The sequence below is a fragment of the Akanthomyces muscarius genome, chromosome 4, assembly GCF_028009165.1.
Source record: "Akanthomyces muscarius strain Ve6 chromosome 4, whole genome shotgun sequence".
Taxonomy (NCBI): domain Eukaryota; kingdom Fungi; phylum Ascomycota; class Sordariomycetes; order Hypocreales; family Cordycipitaceae; genus Akanthomyces; species Akanthomyces muscarius.
In genome coordinates, this window is record NC_079244.1 from 2746197 (window position 1) to 2765351 (window position 19155).

The 19155-nt window shown below is 54.6% G+C and overlaps 4 protein-coding genes across 4 annotated transcripts; all 4 read right to left on the bottom strand.

Moving 5' to 3' along the window:
• Nucleotides 1-106: 106 nt before the first annotated feature.
• On the bottom strand, nucleotides 107-4385 carry LMH87_011596 (uncharacterized protein; the record flags this gene model as incomplete). The annotated part of the gene is made up of 2 exons (XM_056200763.1): nucleotides 107-3676; nucleotides 3726-4385. 2 exons carry the CDS (start codon nucleotides 4383-4385, stop codon nucleotides 107-109), a joined length of 4230 nt encoding a protein of 1409 aa, XP_056052581.1.
• Nucleotides 4386-7784: 3399 nt separating this feature from the next.
• Nucleotides 7785-9689, bottom strand: LMH87_011597 (uncharacterized protein; the record flags this gene model as incomplete). The annotated part of the gene is made up of 2 exons (XM_056200764.1): nucleotides 7785-9361; nucleotides 9545-9689. The coding sequence occupies 2 exons, from the start codon at nucleotides 9687-9689 to the stop codon at nucleotides 7785-7787; spliced, it is 1722 nt and encodes a 573-aa protein (XP_056052582.1).
• Nucleotides 9690-11320: 1631 nt separating this feature from the next.
• LMH87_011598 (uncharacterized protein) lies at nucleotides 11321-12626 on the bottom strand (the record flags this gene model as incomplete). Its single annotated transcript, XM_056200765.1, has 2 exons — nucleotides 11321-12147; nucleotides 12230-12626. 2 exons carry the CDS (start codon nucleotides 12624-12626, stop codon nucleotides 11321-11323), a joined length of 1224 nt encoding a protein of 407 aa, XP_056052583.1.
• A 775-nt stretch (nucleotides 12627-13401) lies between these two features.
• LMH87_011599 (uncharacterized protein) lies at nucleotides 13402-14734 on the bottom strand (the record flags this gene model as incomplete). The annotated part of the gene is made up of 2 exons (XM_056200767.1): nucleotides 13402-14437; nucleotides 14496-14734. 2 exons carry the CDS (start codon nucleotides 14732-14734, stop codon nucleotides 13402-13404), a joined length of 1275 nt encoding a protein of 424 aa, XP_056052584.1.
• Nucleotides 14735-19155: the final 4421 nt, after the last annotated feature.

Genomic DNA, 19155 nt, shown 5'->3' on the forward strand with positions numbered 1-19155 from the left:
GGTTCTACCATTCAAGAAAATGAATATAAAAAATAATATAGCAACGAGCCGCATCGTCAGAGGCCCTTGCTGTTTAAGAAAAAAAAGTGAATACATGTCAACTCCGTCATGCCGGCACTACACGCTCTTGTCTGTTCTGCAAGTAGCGGGTGGCGCGGGCGTGTCCCACTTGAAGCACGGCCTTGGCCGACTCGAACAGGAAGGGGAACAGTTTCGGAAAGTAGCTGTAAAGCATCGCGCAGATCATAATCACTAGCAGGGGAATCCAGACAAAGAAGAGCTTGCGATCGTTGCTGAGTCGCTTCAGCTTCTGCTCCCTGGCCCGCAGGAATTGATCTTGCTGTTCCTTGGTAATCGCATTCTTGCGTCCAATCTTGAGAACGCTCGGAATTTCCGTCTCGGAGCTCTCGGCAACCACGCTGGCTACTGCAGGCTTGCTTCTGGACGACCTCTTCTTGAGCTTGGTCTTAGGCTGGTCGTACAGCGCGGAGCACTTCATGTCGGCCTCGGCTTCACAAGCAGCCTCTGCTGCAGCGCGCTGCTTCTCCTCGACATCTTTTGCAGGGAAAATATCTTCGTATGCTGGGGGCGGAGCGGGGGCGGCCGCCGTACCTCCCACGTAAGATGACAGATCCCACCATCTGCTATCCACCTTTGGCGCGTTCCCATCGGCAGAGTCGGGCCTTGTGCCCGACATGCCAGGTACGTACTGCTGCATGCGCTGGAAATAGCCCTGGTAGTCTGGAAGCACGGGCATACCAGGCATTTGCGGCAGTTGCGGAATATGTGCCAGGTTCTGGAAATGCATAGCCATCGTCTGCTGAAGCTGTTGCAACTGTTGCTGGAACTGGTCCTTTAGTGCAGCAGCCATGGCCGTCGGTGCCGAATCATCGGTCACATCGGCGTCAACAGTATCATCAGAGTTGTCTTTGTCGGCATTGATTTCGCTCGCGCGTCTCATGCTGAGATAGCTATTCTCGTCAGGGTCTTCATCCTCAAAGTCGCCGGAAGTATACTCGGGGCTCTCTTCACCCGAGGCAATAGAAATCGGTCCGTCGTGAGTGTTTGCTCGGGTAAGAGGCTCCCACAGCGACCTGACAGAGGCCGAGCTGCTGGTACGGCTGTGGATGGATCCGCCACTGCTTCGGGAACGAGCGTGGCGCTCAGAGTGGCGAATAGCGCGAACAACGGCACGAGATTGTGCAACATCAGCAGCAGTAAGACCAGACAAGCTGCGGATGGTCGGGTCAGCACCGCCGATGATCAGTCGTCGAACGATCTCCGAGTGGCTCTGGATGGAAGCCATGTGCAAAGCGGTGAACCCTCCCTTGTCGCGAGCGTCAGGGTTGGCACCGCGGGCAAGCAGAGCAGCGACAAAGCGATGGTAGCCGAGAGAGCAAGCAAGATGAAGCATAGTGTGACCGGTGGATCTTCTCAGGTCAAGCTTGGTTCTGTGCGCGCTGTCATCAAGATCAATCAGATCCAAGACCTTTAGCAACTGTGACTCGAGATGCTCGTGCGAGGCATGGTTAAATTGAGGGCCGTTGCCCGAGGGGCCGCCAGAAGCGCCTCCAGTCCAGCCGCCAGAGTTGCTTCCGTCGTTGAGGATTCGTCGTGCGAGATCGCTCACATCCACCATCTGGCCTGACATCTTTTGCCCGAGAACAGAAAGAGCTGTTCTGATCAGCTTGTCTTCGTTGTCGTCAATATATTTGAAGGTTGGTGGCTGCTTGGCCATGGGGAAGTTTTGAGGCGAAACACCCTGCAGCTTAAACGTCACCGGTACGGTTCCGGAAACAGGCGAAGGAGGCAGCAGGCAAACAAGAGACGATTCGCCCCAGAAAGTGGTGGTAGTAGCGCGCTGATCGCCGAACCAAACCTCAAGACCCTGGAAGAAAGCAGCCCCTAGGACAGTGACTTCGATACCGCCAATCTTGGGACCCTCGTTAGGAATAATCTTGTGAATGATGGGCGCGGTACGAGGCGCGGCAACAGGAGCAAATAGACTATTAGCAAGCGCAGCGAATTGGTTCTGCTGAGCACTGTTTCGAAGGCCGCTGGGGCTAGGAGCACGGCTTGCGTGGCTCGAAGCGGGAGCTGAGTACATATTTGCCATGGCAAGGTTGTCCATGCTAGCAGAGCGATTATTGGCAAAGAAGGAGGTCTGATCGTTGTTGCTGTTGGGGGTGGGGGGGCCATTGGTAAAAGGTAGCTGGCCGTTTTGTACACCAAAGAGGTGTTCGGCTTGCTGGAAAGCGGACGGAGGACTGAAGGGCGAGGTGGCGCTCGATCTTTGGGTGGCAGCGGATTGCGTGGGCTGTGGCGATGTGTCCAGTCGGGTCATCTCCAAACCGTTTGGTACGCGAGAGTTGCTAGCCTTTCTTCTCTTTGGAACGGGATGTCCCTGGGTTGGGGAGCCAGGTCTCGAGTGTGGACGTGCCGGTACGGTCGCTGTACTCATAGTTGGCGTCGTCTTGCCCGAGTTGGAGCTTGTGTAGCCATTCTGCATAGAAGATATGTCGCTTCCCGCTTGCGACATTCTAAAGTTGCCGTTCGGCATGGGTGCCATCATGCCATTGACATCGCTGCCTGGGGTAGAAGTGAGGGGGAGTGACGAGGAGCTGACTGTTTCGGACATTGGAGGCTGTGAAGTAAGCTGGGCCATGGGATGTGTCTTATGATCATCGGTAATCATGATGGGGTTGGACATGGCTTGGGCAATCACACGGTCTTGGTGATCCTTGATGGTGAAGATGACGTTGAAACCCATCTTCTCTCCGTGGTGGCGGCAGTAACAGGCGATGCGCATGGGTGCATCAATCTGCATGGTGCGATTTGATACAACGGGTTCCGGCCGTCCGTTGGAATCAAGCATGCCACTCATGGGTTGCCACTCCTTGACTTCTTGGGTATTGAAGACAATGACACGGCGTTCTTCGTCTTGGCTCCATACCTTTTCCTCGTCGGGCTTCTTAATCTTCTTCCTGGCCGCCCTCTTACGTTCTCGGGTAATACAGCCAGCACATATACGAACCTCTCCACCATTTTGGGGAGCGTTCTCTTCGTCATCCAAGTCGGGAAGGCTGCCCTGTGGCTGTGTCCTGGCCCTCTCGAGAGCCTTCTTCTTCCACTCAGGGTGCTCCATTGCGCTGGTACAGACTAAGCTGACATGTAGCACAAGAGTATCGGGAGACGGCTCCGGTGTCGGCTTTGCTAGGAGCTTCGGCTTGGATATCGTATGTGCAGGAAGGTGGAGCTTGGTTACACCAGGGGGTAGCGGGGAGAGCGTCATCTTGATAGGAATCTGCGTCTCGACTCGGGACTTTAATGGCGTGGGCAAAATTCGAAGCTCACAGCCAGTAAAGTTAAATGGGGCTGCGTTGAACATGGCGATGTGCTGAGCCATTTGTCTGGCTTGGGCTACGTTGTTTGGCACAAACGGGACCGGCGATGGCACGCCATCCGAAGTCGCGGCAGCTTGCGCTTCAGCCTGAGTAGGCCACATGCCACCCTGACCCATCATCTGGAAGAACTCGGCCTTGACGTTGGTTGGTGGCGAGTTCATAAAGGCCGTAGCGGGAGAAGAGTTGTGGCTGGCGACCAAAGTTGACATGGGCGAGACTTCTCGAGAAAGTGATCGCTTGATGCCATTTTGTGAAGATGATACGGAGTGTGTCTGGAGACGTTAGCAGTTAACCCTGGTACTCGGCGGTCGTGGGACTTACCGAAGCCTTCTTCTTGTAAGCTTGAGGTTTCGGCTTTGCAGGGAATTTATTATTCTTATTGGGGCTTGCCGATTTAATGGTCGGCATGCCGGGTGAGGCCATTGCTACAGGACCTGTGGAGATCGCATCGGGGCTGGCGGATGCGCTGTCAAAGTCGAAAGACTGGTCCATGAAGCTATCATCTTGTTCGGTGAAGCCGTAGAAGCCGTTGCCGCCAGTCTGGCCAGTGACGGCACCAAAACTGAAGGTGTTGTTGTCATCATCAAAATGTGTGAGGTCGGCATTCCCCCAATCCATGTTCATATGCGAGCTGTCGTCGTCCATGCTGGCATCACCAGCCGAGGTAGCAGGCGTCTTTGCGGGTGTTGAACTGGCAGTACGCTTGGAGGGCTCAGCAGACTCGGAGGAGGAGTCCTGAGATGAGCCGTTGGGCGAGTCGGGGAAGGGCCCGACAGCCAGCTGCTGGGGGTTGAGAAAGGCGTCCTGATCCTTGGAGCTGCTGATGGCGTCGAGGCTCTGGAGGGTATCGGGGCTGTTGGAAAAGTCAAAGAGGTTGGAGCCTCCGAGGTCATCGTCTGAAAAGTCGTGAAACTCGCCGCTGGTCGTGAGCACTCCCGCAATCAGAGGGCTGCCGGCGCCAGGGCCACCAGCCGATGTCATGACCGGGAGAGCGTGGGCGGCGGCGGTGCGTGTCCGCTGCACGCGGGGGGGTTGTTGAAATTGACTTAATTTGTCGTGGATTCGAAATGGCTCGGGTTGGCGCTGTAGGGGACGGTCGGAGAGACGTGAAAAAAATCGATCTGGCGGCGGTGTCGGCCAGATGGTTGGGCGAGACACAGGGGTCCGATATTAGTGAGGGGAGTGTGTAGGGCAGTCCGGTGTCGATGTGCCGGCAGCGAGATGGGATGCGGCAAACTAAGTTGTTTTCGATGAGGATGTAGATATCGACGGAAGCATCCTCACACCGGCGACAGCGCAAGACTTTGCAAGTTGGCGTATCGGCCGTGTCTGGAAAAGCGCAGGAGGAGAGTCAGGGGCGGGTGTCGTGGAAGAGTTCGTCTGTAGCAAAATTGGCAAGGCCAGCCAGGTTTGAACAAGCGTAGCCAGGCAAGGCAGCCAAGGACCAGGATCCGGGTGTGCACAAGCGACTGTACCGGGCCCACCGGAATGTACCAGGTCGCCTCTGGGACAAAGGAGGAGTTGCAGCGTGGTTGGCGAGGTCGAGGCGGGATCGTGGTTGACGCCGTCGATTGTGTTGGGTGGGAGAAGTGACGAGAAGGAGAATCGGCGAACAGAGAGAGGCCTTCGGAGGGCCCGTTGCAGCGCAGAAGCGAGGGTGGCAGTGGGATTTGCTGGGCGGCGCACTACTACAAGGCAGTGCTGGCGCAAGCTGCAGGGCGGTGGGCAGCCAGACTTGTGGTTGCCAGCCACTGTAGCGCGTGGTGCTGGCAGGTCCAGCACTTGGGCGCATGGGGAGCGTAGGGTGCCTGGAGAAGGCCCTGTAGAGGCGCTAGAAAGTCTGCGTGCTAACGCTGCCGATTCCTGAGGGCTCCCCGGGCACAGGCCCTTTGCAGACGGGCGTGGCGGACGATGCGAATTTTTAGCAGACACACTGAGCGTGGCGCTCTAGGTGCTGCAGGCTACAGTTAAAGAGCGGGTCGGCAGGAAGAGCTGGGCAAAGTTGGGAGGGAGATACTTGAGACACAAGTACCGGGCTGATTACTGCAGCAGACCGAACGGCCGCAGAGGGTGCGCACTATTAACACTGTACGCGTCCGCTGCTTTTCCATGTGACAGTACGGTGCAAACCACAGTGCTCACGCAGCGGATCCTTCCCCACCTGCCCTGGTCCAGCCAATTGTGAGCCAGTGAGCATGACTCTGGCACATGACGGCCTCCACATGCTGAAGACGGCCCTCACGGTCCACGCCCGACGAGGCGGTCCGGAGACTTTACTCTCAAGTCACTCTCCCGCACCCCGCTTTCCCAGCCCAGCCAGTCTCGTCATGGCGCATCCGCCTGGCTTCTTTTTTCTTTAATTGTTGGGGATGGTTCCTGATGGAAGAAGTTCCCAAGACTTCCAGGCACATCGGTTGCGTCGGATTTCTTTGTCACGAGCCAACCCGAAGTATGCTTGCGCAAGCTTCCCCCCTCCTCTCCCCTCTTGTGCATGAAGACAGCCTGTCCTTTTAGACATTCAGATGCCTCCGAGGTTCATTCAATAATGACTCTTGAGCCTCGTGTCGCAGGACGCGTCTTTCTCAACGGATTTTGAGCCTCTGTGACTGGCTGGGCGCATACGTCTAGGCGGGCCACTGTGCAGTGGGCAAGGTACATGTGAGTTTTGCTGGTTTTCTGCAGGCTACCAGCAATAATTAAGCTACTGCTAGCGGTCGATGGGTGCTACCTAGATTGCTGGAGACTGCTGTGCTATCTGAATAGGTACCTCTCCGCCTTGGTTCTCCTTGGTATGGCAACATCGCTCTACGGCACATCCTGCATGGCATGATAAAAATGAAAACTACTTATCCGTATACGTCTTTTTCTTCCGATACTCGGCGGTAGGGAGTTGGGAGGCTGGGACACACACCAATTGAGCTCGCTACAGCGTAAATACCCAGCCAATCGTCCGCTTCTTTCGCAATCTGGGTATGAACCCTGTGCGCTCGCCTACCTAGTGCATGCACCAAGCTGAACCAAGGCGTCTGGTCTGGTCCCCTGCCTCTTCTCCAAGCATCGTCACATATTTTACCTATTTATGACAAGAGGCACGACAGGCATGGATACAACGCACAGAACCAGCCGGCGCCAAAAAACACGCCAATCTTTCGAGTCCAGGCCGTAACCAATGACAGGACCCCTAATCAGTCTCCATTTCATACCGCCATACACCTAACCCATGTGGTCCCATCATCCCCTACATCACCATGGATGGAACTCCATAAACTACCATTTAGCGGCTCCATGCAGACAAGGTGACAAGACTTTGCAACCCGCCAGCCATCCTTGGTGCGGGCGTTCGAGGCTTCCCGGCACACAGAATGCAGACAATTGATATTTCCCTCACACCTCCTTGACGCCGCCCCGGTCCACAGAGCTAGAGGCGGCGGCTTGATGTCCATTCGATAGTGTCCTGCCTCATGCACAAACGAGACGGATAGATAAGCTTGCATATCCGCAAACGGATCCCTCGTCTCATAGTCGACTTGGCTCTTGTTGCCAAACCAGCCTCGTTGATAATGCTCCAGCTTCTGAGAAAAAAGGATGCAAACTCTGCATCCTTCAGCGTGGCTATGCGCATGGCGCTTTGCCCCTTGCACCTCTTTGTCGGCCCGTCTTCCGCAGACATGCCAGCACGGTACTATTTGTGTAAAGTGCTGCATCCTCGAGTGCATACTTCATCGGCAATGCAACAAGGCCCGTCCTCGCGAATAGCCGTGATCAATTGGCGCGTTCGGGCTTTCAATTGATCCATACAACGATATGTATGGATTGGCACCTCTCCGTGTTATTTTCGTCCACCCACGTCGGCTGTCATCGTCTCAATCAACATCATCGCTTTGCGCCTCGAAGCTTCTTTGTAGGAATGAGCATTGGTCGTATTAGCATCATTAAATCTTATCAAGGCAAGACTCAACGTCAAAGTAAACCGATACACTATTGCAAGTCAATTCGTCATGACGACAAGCCCAATCGATGCAGTTACAATTCAACAACTTCTGGTGTCGTAAGGCAATTGTGAGAAAATAATTTTGCTCATCTACATAAAAAAAAACGGCCAGGGAAAATCGCATGCCATGCCTACCAATGTTGATCGTTCAAGCATCGCAATAGAGAAAAAAACCCGCCGGTAGATGAACAATGCAACGTCTCTATATCATGATATCGCCAAAGAAACAAAAATGCAAATGAATATGCTGAAGCCTACATCTCGCTTAGGCCATTTCGAATCAATGATGAGAAATATATAATGGCAACATCCACCTCTCTCCTACACTCTGTTCACAGACCTTATATATGTACACACAAATGATGTTTGAACTTTCTTTGCCAAATGCCTCAAGAGGAAGAGGAAGCAGCGGCTTCGTCTGGGAAGCGAATCTCGCGCCTCGTGGAGGGCTTGGGCTCGGTGACGGCATCCTGCAGCAGATTGGGCGATGATCCAGACTCGATGTCCCTTGGGCGCTCGCGCACAGAGTGCGGCCGACTGGCCGAGTGAGCGCGGCTGACCGATTGGATTCTCGACGTGCTGCCCGTCAAGCCACTGTTGCGGCCAGGTCTGCTGCCATTGTCCTCCTTGATGAGGCGACCGATTCCAGGCAAGGCTGCTATTCCGTTGGGAGAGGAGTCGCTCACATCGCCACTCAGAGCGCGGCTGAGCGTGCGGGGAGCCAGGTAGCCGAGCTTTCCAAGCGGGATCGACAGGCCGTGAACGACGACGCTGACTACGACCATGAACCAGACCACAACAGTGACGGTATCTCGGAGGTGCTTGACATCTTCTCGCGGAACACCGTTGTCATCGCTCAGGTGTCTGTCGATGAACTCGGTGGCGATGTAGAGGTAGAAAATGGCCGACACGCCAACGGGGCCAAAGAAACCCACAAAGATGGCATTCTGGTGGCTGTCAATCTGGTGGATCCAGTGATGCATGCCGTAGATCCAGGGAAGACGGCGAAGCAACAGAATGAGAAGGCCGAGCGGGATCACGCGAGAGAGCGAGGTGAATTCATTGTGGGCAATGAGATCCCAGGGAATGACGGCACCATACCACAAGAATATGGTCACGTTGAGCAGCATATCGACGGTGGGCTGGAGCGAATCGTCCTTGGTCTCCACTCGGAACCAATCGTCCCAGGTAAACGCATTGCCTGCGACGAAGCAGGCCAGGACGTCGTCCGTTCCAATGAGACCGCAGGTGCCGAGAACAAAGAGGCCGAGGGATATGGCAAAGACGAGGAAACTCTCGCGATCGACCCAGCCGCGGTCCTCTGCCCAGTGGAGCAGATACTGGGCGAGCAATCCCACGACGGCGCCGTACGCGATGCTCATCAGGATGACATAGGCCCACGTCAGCGCGAACCAGAGGCCAAAGGCCTGGCCCGCGCCGCCGTCGGCAGGGTCCGCGCCGGCGCCAATGTACTTGATCAGGTAGAGCGCAAAGAACAGCCACGGGTAGCCGAGCCCGTCGTTGGTGCCCGACTCGGCGACGATGAGGTCCTGCAGCTCCTTGGGGATGTTCTTGTCGGCAAACTTGCCCTTGACGATGACGGCGGACAGGACGGGGTCGGTGGGCGTGACGCAGGCGCCGACGGCGAGGGCGTGGAGAAAGCTTGGCGTGCCCAGCAGGCCCCAGACGAGCAGGCTGGTCGCGATCCACATCATGGCCATGCCTGGGCCGACGAGGAGGAGGACCGACTTGGCCTCGAGCCACATGTACTTGCTGCGGAGCTGGACGCCGGCGAGGACCAGCTGGACGGCGAGGACCAGCCGGGAAAAGTCGAGGGTGATGGCGTCAATGTTGGCCTCGCACTGCGTCTCGGAGAGGTTGTTCTGCGGGCAGCCGGCGTACTCACGGGGGCGAATGAAATGCGCACCCTGGGGACCAAAGGCGACGCCTACAAGCATGGCAATCACTATGTTATCATACTGTCAGTTTACGGTCTTGTCTCTTTTTTTCCCGCTTCTTTTTTCCCCTTTGTTTGCCTTGGTGGTGCCTCGGGTCCGTCCTGCTTGGCGATCGGGCTCGGCAGTGGAGTTGACGCGGGCTTGCCAAGAGAAAAAAAAAGTGACGACAAGAACACTGAGATCCGACTTACGGGCTTCCGAGAGATAAAAGTGCTCCTTGAGCAGGTACGAGACCAATCCAAAGAGCGAGATGAAGCCGCCGAGCAGCGCCGTGACAACATTAAAGTTGGTCGAGGCAATGGGCGCCGCCCAAATGGGGAAAATATTTCTCGCCATGGTTTTGCGCAGTCGCCAGCGTTTGGTGCGACGAAATGCTTTCCGAGTTCCTTGTTGCTCCTGCTCTGGCAAAAGAGATGTGCTGCAGCAGGTTAAAGGGAAAATTGTCCAATTTTTATTCTTCAATAAATGAAAAGGTAGAAGAAGCGCCTCCTCAATGACGGGTTCAAGCCGCCCACGAGCTACTGTTAGCAGCGCTGAGCAGGAACAACAAGGACAAAGACGGGAATCGACGGAATCTGGCTAATCATGTCGCGGTGCCGAGCGCCCAGCATAGGTGCAATCTTGGGTTGAGGAAGAGTCGAGGACCAGAGAAGCGAGCTGAGAAATCCAACCGTAGAGTGCCAACGGTGAGAGAAGATGGTGAGTTCTTGCTTTTGCGTTTTGAACGGGGTGTTTTTTTGCGCGTGTAGCAGGCAAGATGCGGGGAGAAAACGTAGGTAGAGAGAGCCTCCGTGGTGGCTACCGTGGTGGCTACCGTGGTGGCTAGCGAGGTCAGCGATGGTGTTTCTCAGCCGTGGTGGGCCAAGCCGCAACAGCAGCGAGCGAGCAAGGGTGAAAACTTGAACCAGCCCGGCTCGTCGCCGTCATGTGTTTCGCGACAAGCTAACCAATTGCACGCCAGCTAATGAATAGATTGCCTTTGCCCGTAGGCTCTCCGTCTCCAGTTTGTCCGGCACCGTTCCTTGGTCGGGACGGTGCTAGTAAAGTGAAACCGACGTAATCAACTCGCAGAAGCCGACTATTTCCACCGACAAGGGCTTATTACTTAGCGCGAGACATGCAGCTTAGCACAAGGTCTCTGGCAAATTGTTTCTTTCCTCTTGGTTCTTCACAGAAGAATGATGATTTGCTCCTGATGGCCACCCGAATCCTGTACCTATACTGTCTTTCTCTCTCCCGGCGTCCAATTTGAGGCGGAGACGTTGTTGTGGCATCGCCTGGCTGCCCGGAGATGCCTAGGTAGGTATATCTAGCGATGCCAGCACACATACCATCATGGCACTACTGCACCTGCGATGGCACTAATGCGACTGTACTAGTAATCATGTTGCGCCCGCTTTCACAACATGTCACCAGCCCATTGTTTGCCCAAACCCAGTCCTTCTCCTCTCCTTTGCCTTTTCAAGATCCAGTGTGTTGTAAAAGACGGGCAGAGGGCACGTAGAGAGCATAACTCAGGGCAAGCAAGAGTTCTCGCACTGACTCTCCGAAGCATCTGTTGCTGCAAATAACAGACCAGCAACAGCGACAGAAATGGTGAAAGAAAATAGGACTCCAGAGCCTAATCCTGTCAACACCATGCCAAGAGACCATTCATAACATGGGTGGTTAGGGGGCCTTGTCATCCTCCATACTAAGAAATGCGACACCTCTTCTACTGCAGTTGGTGCAGGCATATATTCTCCTTGGCGCTCACAAGCATTTCTCATGGGACAAGCTTCCTCATCAAAACCATTTGGTTGACGAAAATAAAATACTGAAATATCAATAAATAGATTTTGCTTTCCCTCCAGACACCGTACTTGCGTGTACCTTTGTGCTTCATGCAAAAACCCTCCACCCATGGCCTTCCGTTGGCATCCTGTCCCTCTCCCTCTCCCCCTTCCTTCTTTTGCCTGGAACTCTCTTCACATCTTGGCTCCCCGTACGGCCAGGGCATCCGCCGCCTGATTCCCTCTGTCCGATGAATGGCCCTTGACCCATTCAAACTGCGTCGCGCCGCCCGCCTTGCCACGTTCTTCCATCTTGGCCAGCACCGACCGGATAATGTCCTGGTTCTTGACCGGCTCGCCCGTCGCCGTCACCCAGCCCTTCTTCTTCCAGCTCGTCGCCCACTGCGTCACACACTTGATCGAGTACTGGCTGTCGCTGATAATCTTGACCGTCGTGCCCGTCGGGCACACCTGCAGCGCCCGCAGCATCGCCATCAGCTCCGCCCGCTGGTTTGTCTGCGGGTCGCCCTCGAGTCGCTCCGAAATGTTGCGCGCGTCGCCGACCCCGAAGAAGACGCCCACGCCGGCTCGCGCGCCGGCTTTACCGTTGGCCAGGCTGCTGCCATCTGTGTATACTCGGATGACATCTTCCTGCATCTGAGGTAATGCGAGCGGTGGTGGCACCCTTGTCGCTGTTTTGGTGGGCTTCTTCACCAGTGTCGGCATGTCGATTGTCGTGCCACTGGCTGTCGTGGCTGTTGGCCTTTCGCCAAGCGCCATGACGGCTTCCATGCTTCCATGTTCTCGGATATAGTCGACGGCTTCGGCGCGGCTGCTGAACCGCTTATACTTTGGTCCTTTGACGCCCTTGATAGCTTCTGCCGCATCGTCCCAGTGGTTGTAGATGCCCGTCGGGTTGCCCACAGCCACTGCGTAAAACCTGGCCGGCCCTTCTGCCGTGGCCGCAACCTTTTTGCCAGCCACAAACGCTTCGGCGTCTGACCTTGAAATAAATGACCGAACTGTAAGACACCAATGATAACCGTGTTAGTTCCTGCCAACGACAAGCTCAAGCAGCAACACATGTAAAAGGCCCCCACTTACACAGCGCTCCTTTGAATCCTGCCGTCTGCTGCGCGCATTCGGCATAGGTCGTGTAGACGCCCGGTCTGAAGCCGACCTGCACGGCGTAGAATTTCGGTACATTGTCCGTCTTTCTCTTCTTTGATGCGCTCGGCGAGGCCGCAGAGGGAGCCGTCACGGCCGAAGACGGCGCTGCTCGCTTTCTATTCATCATGGACGGTGGGAAGGCAAAGTGCGAGGGGTATGGGAGGATCGCAGGTGTGGTGCCAATGGCTCGTTGTATGGATGTCGAAATGGGAGAAGAGAGGGAAGAGATGCGTAAATATCTCGGCAGCGCGAGTCGGCGTCCTGGGCAGGCCAGCGGTCGTAAAACGTGTCGTGATGGGCGGTAGGAGCGACAAAGGGAGGAGGTTTGCATTGATTGCTGGATGTGAAGCCAACGCCTGAAGGAGTGATGCTGATACCCGGGGAAATGACAAATGGCTATGCGGCCTCCATGATTCTTGAAACAATAATGGGCAAGCGATCGTATTTTTTCCCGTGGTGTAGCGGCTCAGTCGTCTGAGGCGCACGACGGCTCAAAAGGAAGAAATTGTTCAATCCCAAAGTCAACTGTTTGGGTGGGGTGTTGGACCTTTGGAAACGCGGAAGCTTGGTATGGACCTGCCTGGGCTAATAATAAAGTGGCGGTAGCCCGTGGCGCCCCGCGCTACAGCCTACAGCACTTGTCCTACTTGCCAACACCGGATCAACATTCCGCCCAATTATTGTTAGCAACTTGAGCTCGGCATTTTGAAAAGGAGGAAAAAGAGGCATGTCTGAGCACAGCCAGAGTTCACAAGTATGCCGGCTGCGTTGATATGAGATGGTGTTTTTCATTATGATTTACAGTGTTCGTAGCTCCAGCAATCCTCAATTTTCGCTCCAAGAAATTGTCACTTCCCAGCGCCAGTCGTATGCACATCGCGCGGCGTCACATCCGTGCCGCTCCAGTGACGGCCTTCCCAGATACTCGTAGCACTCCGTGACCCAGCAGGGGCGAGACTTTTCCGAAGCTGTAATATGTAAAAGATGGGGTATATATGTGTTTTTGCAGCAGTAAGCGTAGCAATAGCATAGTGTGCAGTAAGCATAGCTGCAATGTCCTTCAAGCAGAGCCAACGAGTCTGATATTGACCCAGGAGGCGGTAATCCTAAACATGAGTGGTCGGGTCCAAAGTCACCAGGTCAAAATTAGCATCTTGCTCCAGCTCCCAGGCCAGCAAGCTCCAATTGAGCTCTCGCCTCCAGAAGAGACCCAACCCTCTTCCGCCTCCGTCAGGACGATCGTCTGAACTCAAGCCGCCAGTTCGTGGCATGTGGTTGCAGAATACCACCTTGCCCATTCTGGCGTGAAGGATAGCCATTGAACATGCCACGCAAGGCTCATGCGTCATGTACAGCTCCAGCCCATGGCACAAATAACCATCCTTGTTCGGGTGTTCCTGTAGGAAGCACTCCTTCTCGGCATCGAGAATTGGTCCGTCATGGAAGGCGTCAAACTCGAGTATAGGCAGGTCTAGAGTCAGGCCCATTGCTTTCCTTTCATGACGAACAAGCTTCTGCGCGACCATGCTGATAACACGGAGGACACAGTGAGCCATGGGGTTGCCGACGTCTCCCAGCAGGGGATCCTGGCGCCAGCGCGCATCACCTGCCACGGCAACAAGTTGGGCGCCATTCTCATCTCTCTGCACAACGACTGCTCCGATGGCTTCTCCCATCCCATGGCCGCTGGCTTCGTCTGCCACACGTTGAGCCAACGTCATCCACATGGTCGCATCATCCTTGACTTCGTCAGTACCTCTGGCCACCATGCTAGGGTGCGGTCCCAAGGGGTTATTCTTGCGATACACCGTTGGCCAGAACTGCGATGACCACATGGCAGCTTGGATCTGCGAAGTCGGGGCCAGGAGTGGCACTGGGACCTTGGCAATCCAGATCTCCTGGTCGATGAGGCCCTCGGTAGAGGATAGTGTTTCCCTCAGCTCCTCCTCCTCTTCGACATCCGAGACTTCGCAGCACATGACGTAAAGCCACATTGATTTTGCTGTGTGTATCTGCCGGCCCTCTGGGGTTTCGTTCATGAACTGCGTCTTTAGATGGGCCGGCAAATCCGCAGGCTTCGCGCATCCTCGGAGATGGGGTAGGGGATTAGCGCTACCACCGGGTCGCATGAGACGCAGTGCACTGATACCGTTGTTAACTTTTAAACACGCGGAACTGGGTTCAACTGGGAACAACTCACGCAAGGACCTCGCTAGCAGTCTTTGTTGGGATTCGCGTGATATACGCCTGGACAATTGTGTGGTCTTGTCGCACTTCTTGTGTGGTCTTGAGAGGAATGAGAACGCCGCTCTTTGTTTGCAGTGATTTGATATCATCAATCAAGGGGTTCGGCAGCACGCCGGCGGTGAACTGGGATGCCGGCACAGCGGCCACTGAGGCATTGTGCTCGAGATCTCGATCCATTCCGTCCCCGTTCATGTTGAAGGTCGTTTATGACGGTTAGTTAGTCTCACAAGGTATTTAGAGTCACCGCTGCAATAGCCCAGGAAAACTTTGAATTCTCGACGGCGATGCAGCTGATGATTGGTGCCTTTGATTGAGCAAGTATCGTCAAGCTCGGATGCTCTCTTTCTGCGGAAGCGGTTCGATGGATGCTGTTGTTGATGGGGCTTTGTACTCCTTTCCGTTGCAGAGTTTAGGTGCGTCTGCTGCAGCTGCGGCTGCGGCATATGGGAAAACAGCAGTGTAACTGGAAGGAGTGCTCCCGATGGAGCCTGTCGCTCTGCTGTGCTCCTCAGTCCGCTGTCCGGCCGACAAGTAATAGACTCCTGGCTTCGCGACCGATTTCCGAATGCTGGGTGGAGAGAGGCGAACGCGGTGATGCAGGAGGGACAATTGGTGGGTGTTTGCGCCTGTAACAGAGACGGTCTGTTGTGCTACAAACAGAGAATTTTCGTAGGCGGGCGCCCGACAGCAACGCAGGAGGGAACAGTAGTACCACAGCCTGGGTTATCGCACCAGAATGGTGTATCCTCTTTGTCCTGGTGTCTGATGGATGACGACAAGCCGGTGATACTTCGTTTTGATCTTCTTCACAACCACAGTTTCGATGTTTTTGAAGAATTTTTGTGGAGCTTGCGGTAACCCACGATGCTTTGCCCTTCAAGAGGCTTGCTGCTGATTTCTAACCGCTTCAATAGAAGCAACCGCCAAGACAGCTCGTCACTTGCGAAACAGTATCCTGCCCAGTATCGCTGTATTTACGTGGTTGAATTTTTCAATAGCTAAAGAGCTATTGAGCCATCATCTAGGTTTGTCTAGAGACTGCGAGCCGTACCCACGCAACCTACCCTATATGAAACGACGATATTTTTGCAGAGCATTTGAACCTCCTTCTTGTAAGGATTCGGACGATGGAGAGAGTACCATTTAGGACGTGTGTTGGATTTTGAAGTATATGCCAAGGATCTAATAAGTATTGTGCTGTTGTCCTGGCCTGTTGTGAAAATTTTGACAACCGTACGTTCGTCTTGTCTGCGGGGGCAGCACATCGCTCACACCGGGAATTCGTCCAGGCCAAGAATACGAGAGAGAAAAAGATAAAGCGAGAAAGATTGACAAAGCAAACAAGACTATAGCAATACGATAAGATGTCCCCGAGAGAATGACATACTCAGTTTAGTGTCCGAGCAGTGCGTCACTCTAGCCCTCGTTTTCGTCTGAAGGGCCGACAAGATAGCAAGCACTGCTACACAGCCGTGCGGGATCAATTCTTGCTCAAGGATCCCCTTTGTTTACGACAGTTGTTTTGCTGCGCTGCGCTTTCTGCCACGAGTTACACGGACTATCCGTTCATGATGGGCCTTAAAGACGTAGGCTGGCGATGTTTCGTACTCGCAAGACACGACAGGGACAGCCCGGCACATAATTTAAGCATAGACTCTTGTCTTACATTTGAGTGCATCAGCGATTCGCACGGGCGGGAGCTACCACCGACGCCGGACGGCAAATCTGTGATGTTTTGTTGAGACACAAGGAATGATGAGTGTTTCAGTCAAAAGGGGCCAAGATTTGCTGAGATCTAGAAACGACTCCAGCTGAGCAGGCACGCTGGACTGTAGTTTATTTTCAGGGAGCACATATGTACTCCTGTACAAGCTAATAATTACACGAGTCTACTGGCAGGTGGGGAGTGTTAGCAACGTGGCTCTGACGGAAGGATAGATGCGCCCGCGAAGTACTGGTAGTCTCTCAGGCAAGGCTGCGGAGAACTGAGATGTGTTGGATGGTACGTAGCAGCAAATGTTACAAAGATGCGGCGTTTGAAAATGACTGGATGAGTGAGTTCCCCAACTTCCCTTTGTAGCTTGTCGACGCGACATGATGGCTCCACTGATAAGGCACTCGAGCTGCAGGGCATGGGGAGGCTGATGGAGCAAGCAGTTGGGGTCGTTATCTCTGAGCAATAAAGTGCCAGGGCGCCATGCCCTGGATTGGGACAGACCCTTTCTTCTCCATGGTCGGAGCATGCGGAGTATCAGAAGCAGACAGGCGCCTCACGCAACTGCAGTCGCTCGCATTACTGGTACAGATGCTACAGATGCTGCAGCCAACCAGCCGGCCTTTGCGGAACACACTTTCCCGTCGACCTGTCTCTGGCCAAGGCTGTGAGGGGGCTGTTGGAGAAGGGCGCGCCAGTGGAGAGGCACAAAAGTTAATGGCCCGATTTGAGGCGCGATGGCGCCGCCAGTGACGGCTCGACAGCTTCGTCGAGTCCGCTATCGGCATGCCACTAACAGCGAGGCGAGCCTTGCCAGCCAACATCTGCTGCGAGTGCGGTGCAGGTAACCATGCTTTTCCATTGTTTCTCCAAACCGGCAGCAGTGACATTGCGCGGGATTTCCAAGCGCGGGGAAAGCAGTTGCTCAAAGGGGACTGCTTGAGGAGATGCTTGGCAGCCTGTCAAGGGCTCAAATGCCTGGTGACCAAGGAAGCAGAAAAGAGATCAGACAAAGGAATTCCCCAGGAGAGTAATAATGGGCGTGTTTCAACACTCGAGCATGTAGCTTACGAGCCCGAGTGCCAGGTCCAGTAATACTCCGACCATCCAAAGTCGTGGAGTGCATGTACATTGGCATGTACTATTGACATGTACTAGTGGCAGGTAGTAATACATCTCCAACATGCTGATGGTGGGTGTGATGACGGCGTGAATGCCGTTTCGCGCCCATTCTCCAGGCAGCCTCGTAACAAACTCGCCGTTTCGGGCGCCAGTCTGACAGGCTTGCACAAGAAGACGGGAAACGGGATTGAGTCGCGTTGGGGTCTTGCGCTCGCGCACGGGGTGATCTCGTCCTCTCCCAAGCCAGGCAGAGTTTACAATACAGGATTTGCAAGCATCAGATGAAGCACGCTGCGGCACGATCTGACAATCCTCTAGCTGCTGAAGTATAGCACGAGGGGCCACTAGTGTGTGTGTGAGACGAGCCCGCACCCATCTTGCAGATGCAATCTACGACCTGTTGGAGGTATGACAGAATGTGGAACGAGAGCTTAAAAGGGTGTTACATGGGCCTGGGCGGCCGTAGGTACATGTTGACCAGTCATCGATTGCGGAGGACGACCGGGGGAATTGCCATTTGGGTTGCGATGCGAGACGTGAGACCCGGCCCATGTTGAGATGCGACTGGGAGCTGGAGTGTGCTGGTGTTGGGCTGCAAGCGTATTCGCAGATGAGAATAATAAGAATACAAGCTGGTCTGAGCTGGTGCCCCTGAGGGTATTTTATTATTACCTGTTGGAGAAAGCATTCTGACACACGCCAGAAAGGAAACCCAGGCACCCATGGTCGAGGGTTCAAAGGAAGCAGCTCGGGCCAATCCACCGAGTGGCTTGTGCTTGCTGCCAAGTAAGAAAGCTTCCCTTTGAAATAGGTTGGCCGGCTTGTGCAGCTAACTAGTTTGTTAGCCACGTTGGCCTGGTGGTGGTGTGGTTGTGGTAGCTCAAGTGAAGGTTCTTGATGTGCCGTGCCCAGAAGTTTGTCTGGCTGGCGGCGTTATTTTTTCCTATTAGCCCTCCTGGGCGGCAACCTTTATTACTCGAGGCCCTCCCCCAACCAAGCCGCGCGGTGACACATTTGGCATTTTATTCTGCGTGCTATTTATTCCTCAATCATTTCTTCCTCGCGTCCTCCCTCGATCTCGGCTTTGCTGATCCTTCATTTCTCCTGGTATCTTGTGTTTCAGTGCCGTCACACGTCATACTGCATAGTCTCTGTCTAGGTAGCAGGCTTGGCAGCGACCAGATTGACTCAGGCTTCCTGCTTTCGACCAGCATACAGGACGGAATAAAAGCCCAACGACGACACGCACAAGCATACGGCAGACGAAGAGTCCAACTGCCGCACTTTGGACGAACATCATCGAATTTTGTTCCTTCGCACACAAAAAACAAACAACGGGCCCTACTTGGCAGAGAAACCCCATTTCAATACAGAACCACTTTGCACTTACAACGGTGCAGTGCAGTGCAGTGCAGCGCAAACCAAGGGTCTCCGCCCGGTCCGACATCTCGAGTCAGCGCCCCATTTCGGCGATACTTTGGACGGGTGCACTGGTGCACTGGTGCACTTCCAGCGCTCCCGAGTCCCCTGAAGTGCCCTGATCCTCGCTGCAAAACCCCTACCTACCTATCCAGACCTGACTTTCAGTGGGGTGCGCTCCCCCACCCAGTCACTGAGGACCTCCGTCCCACGAGCCGGTTTCGCAGCTTCTCCAACTCTCAGAAGCACCCTCGACGCCTTCGATTGGCCATCCAACGACCAAGCTTTCGGCGACGCCTGCCTGGACCTCCACCCAACCACTGTCGCGCCCACTGAGCCGCACCACTTGAGCCCGCCA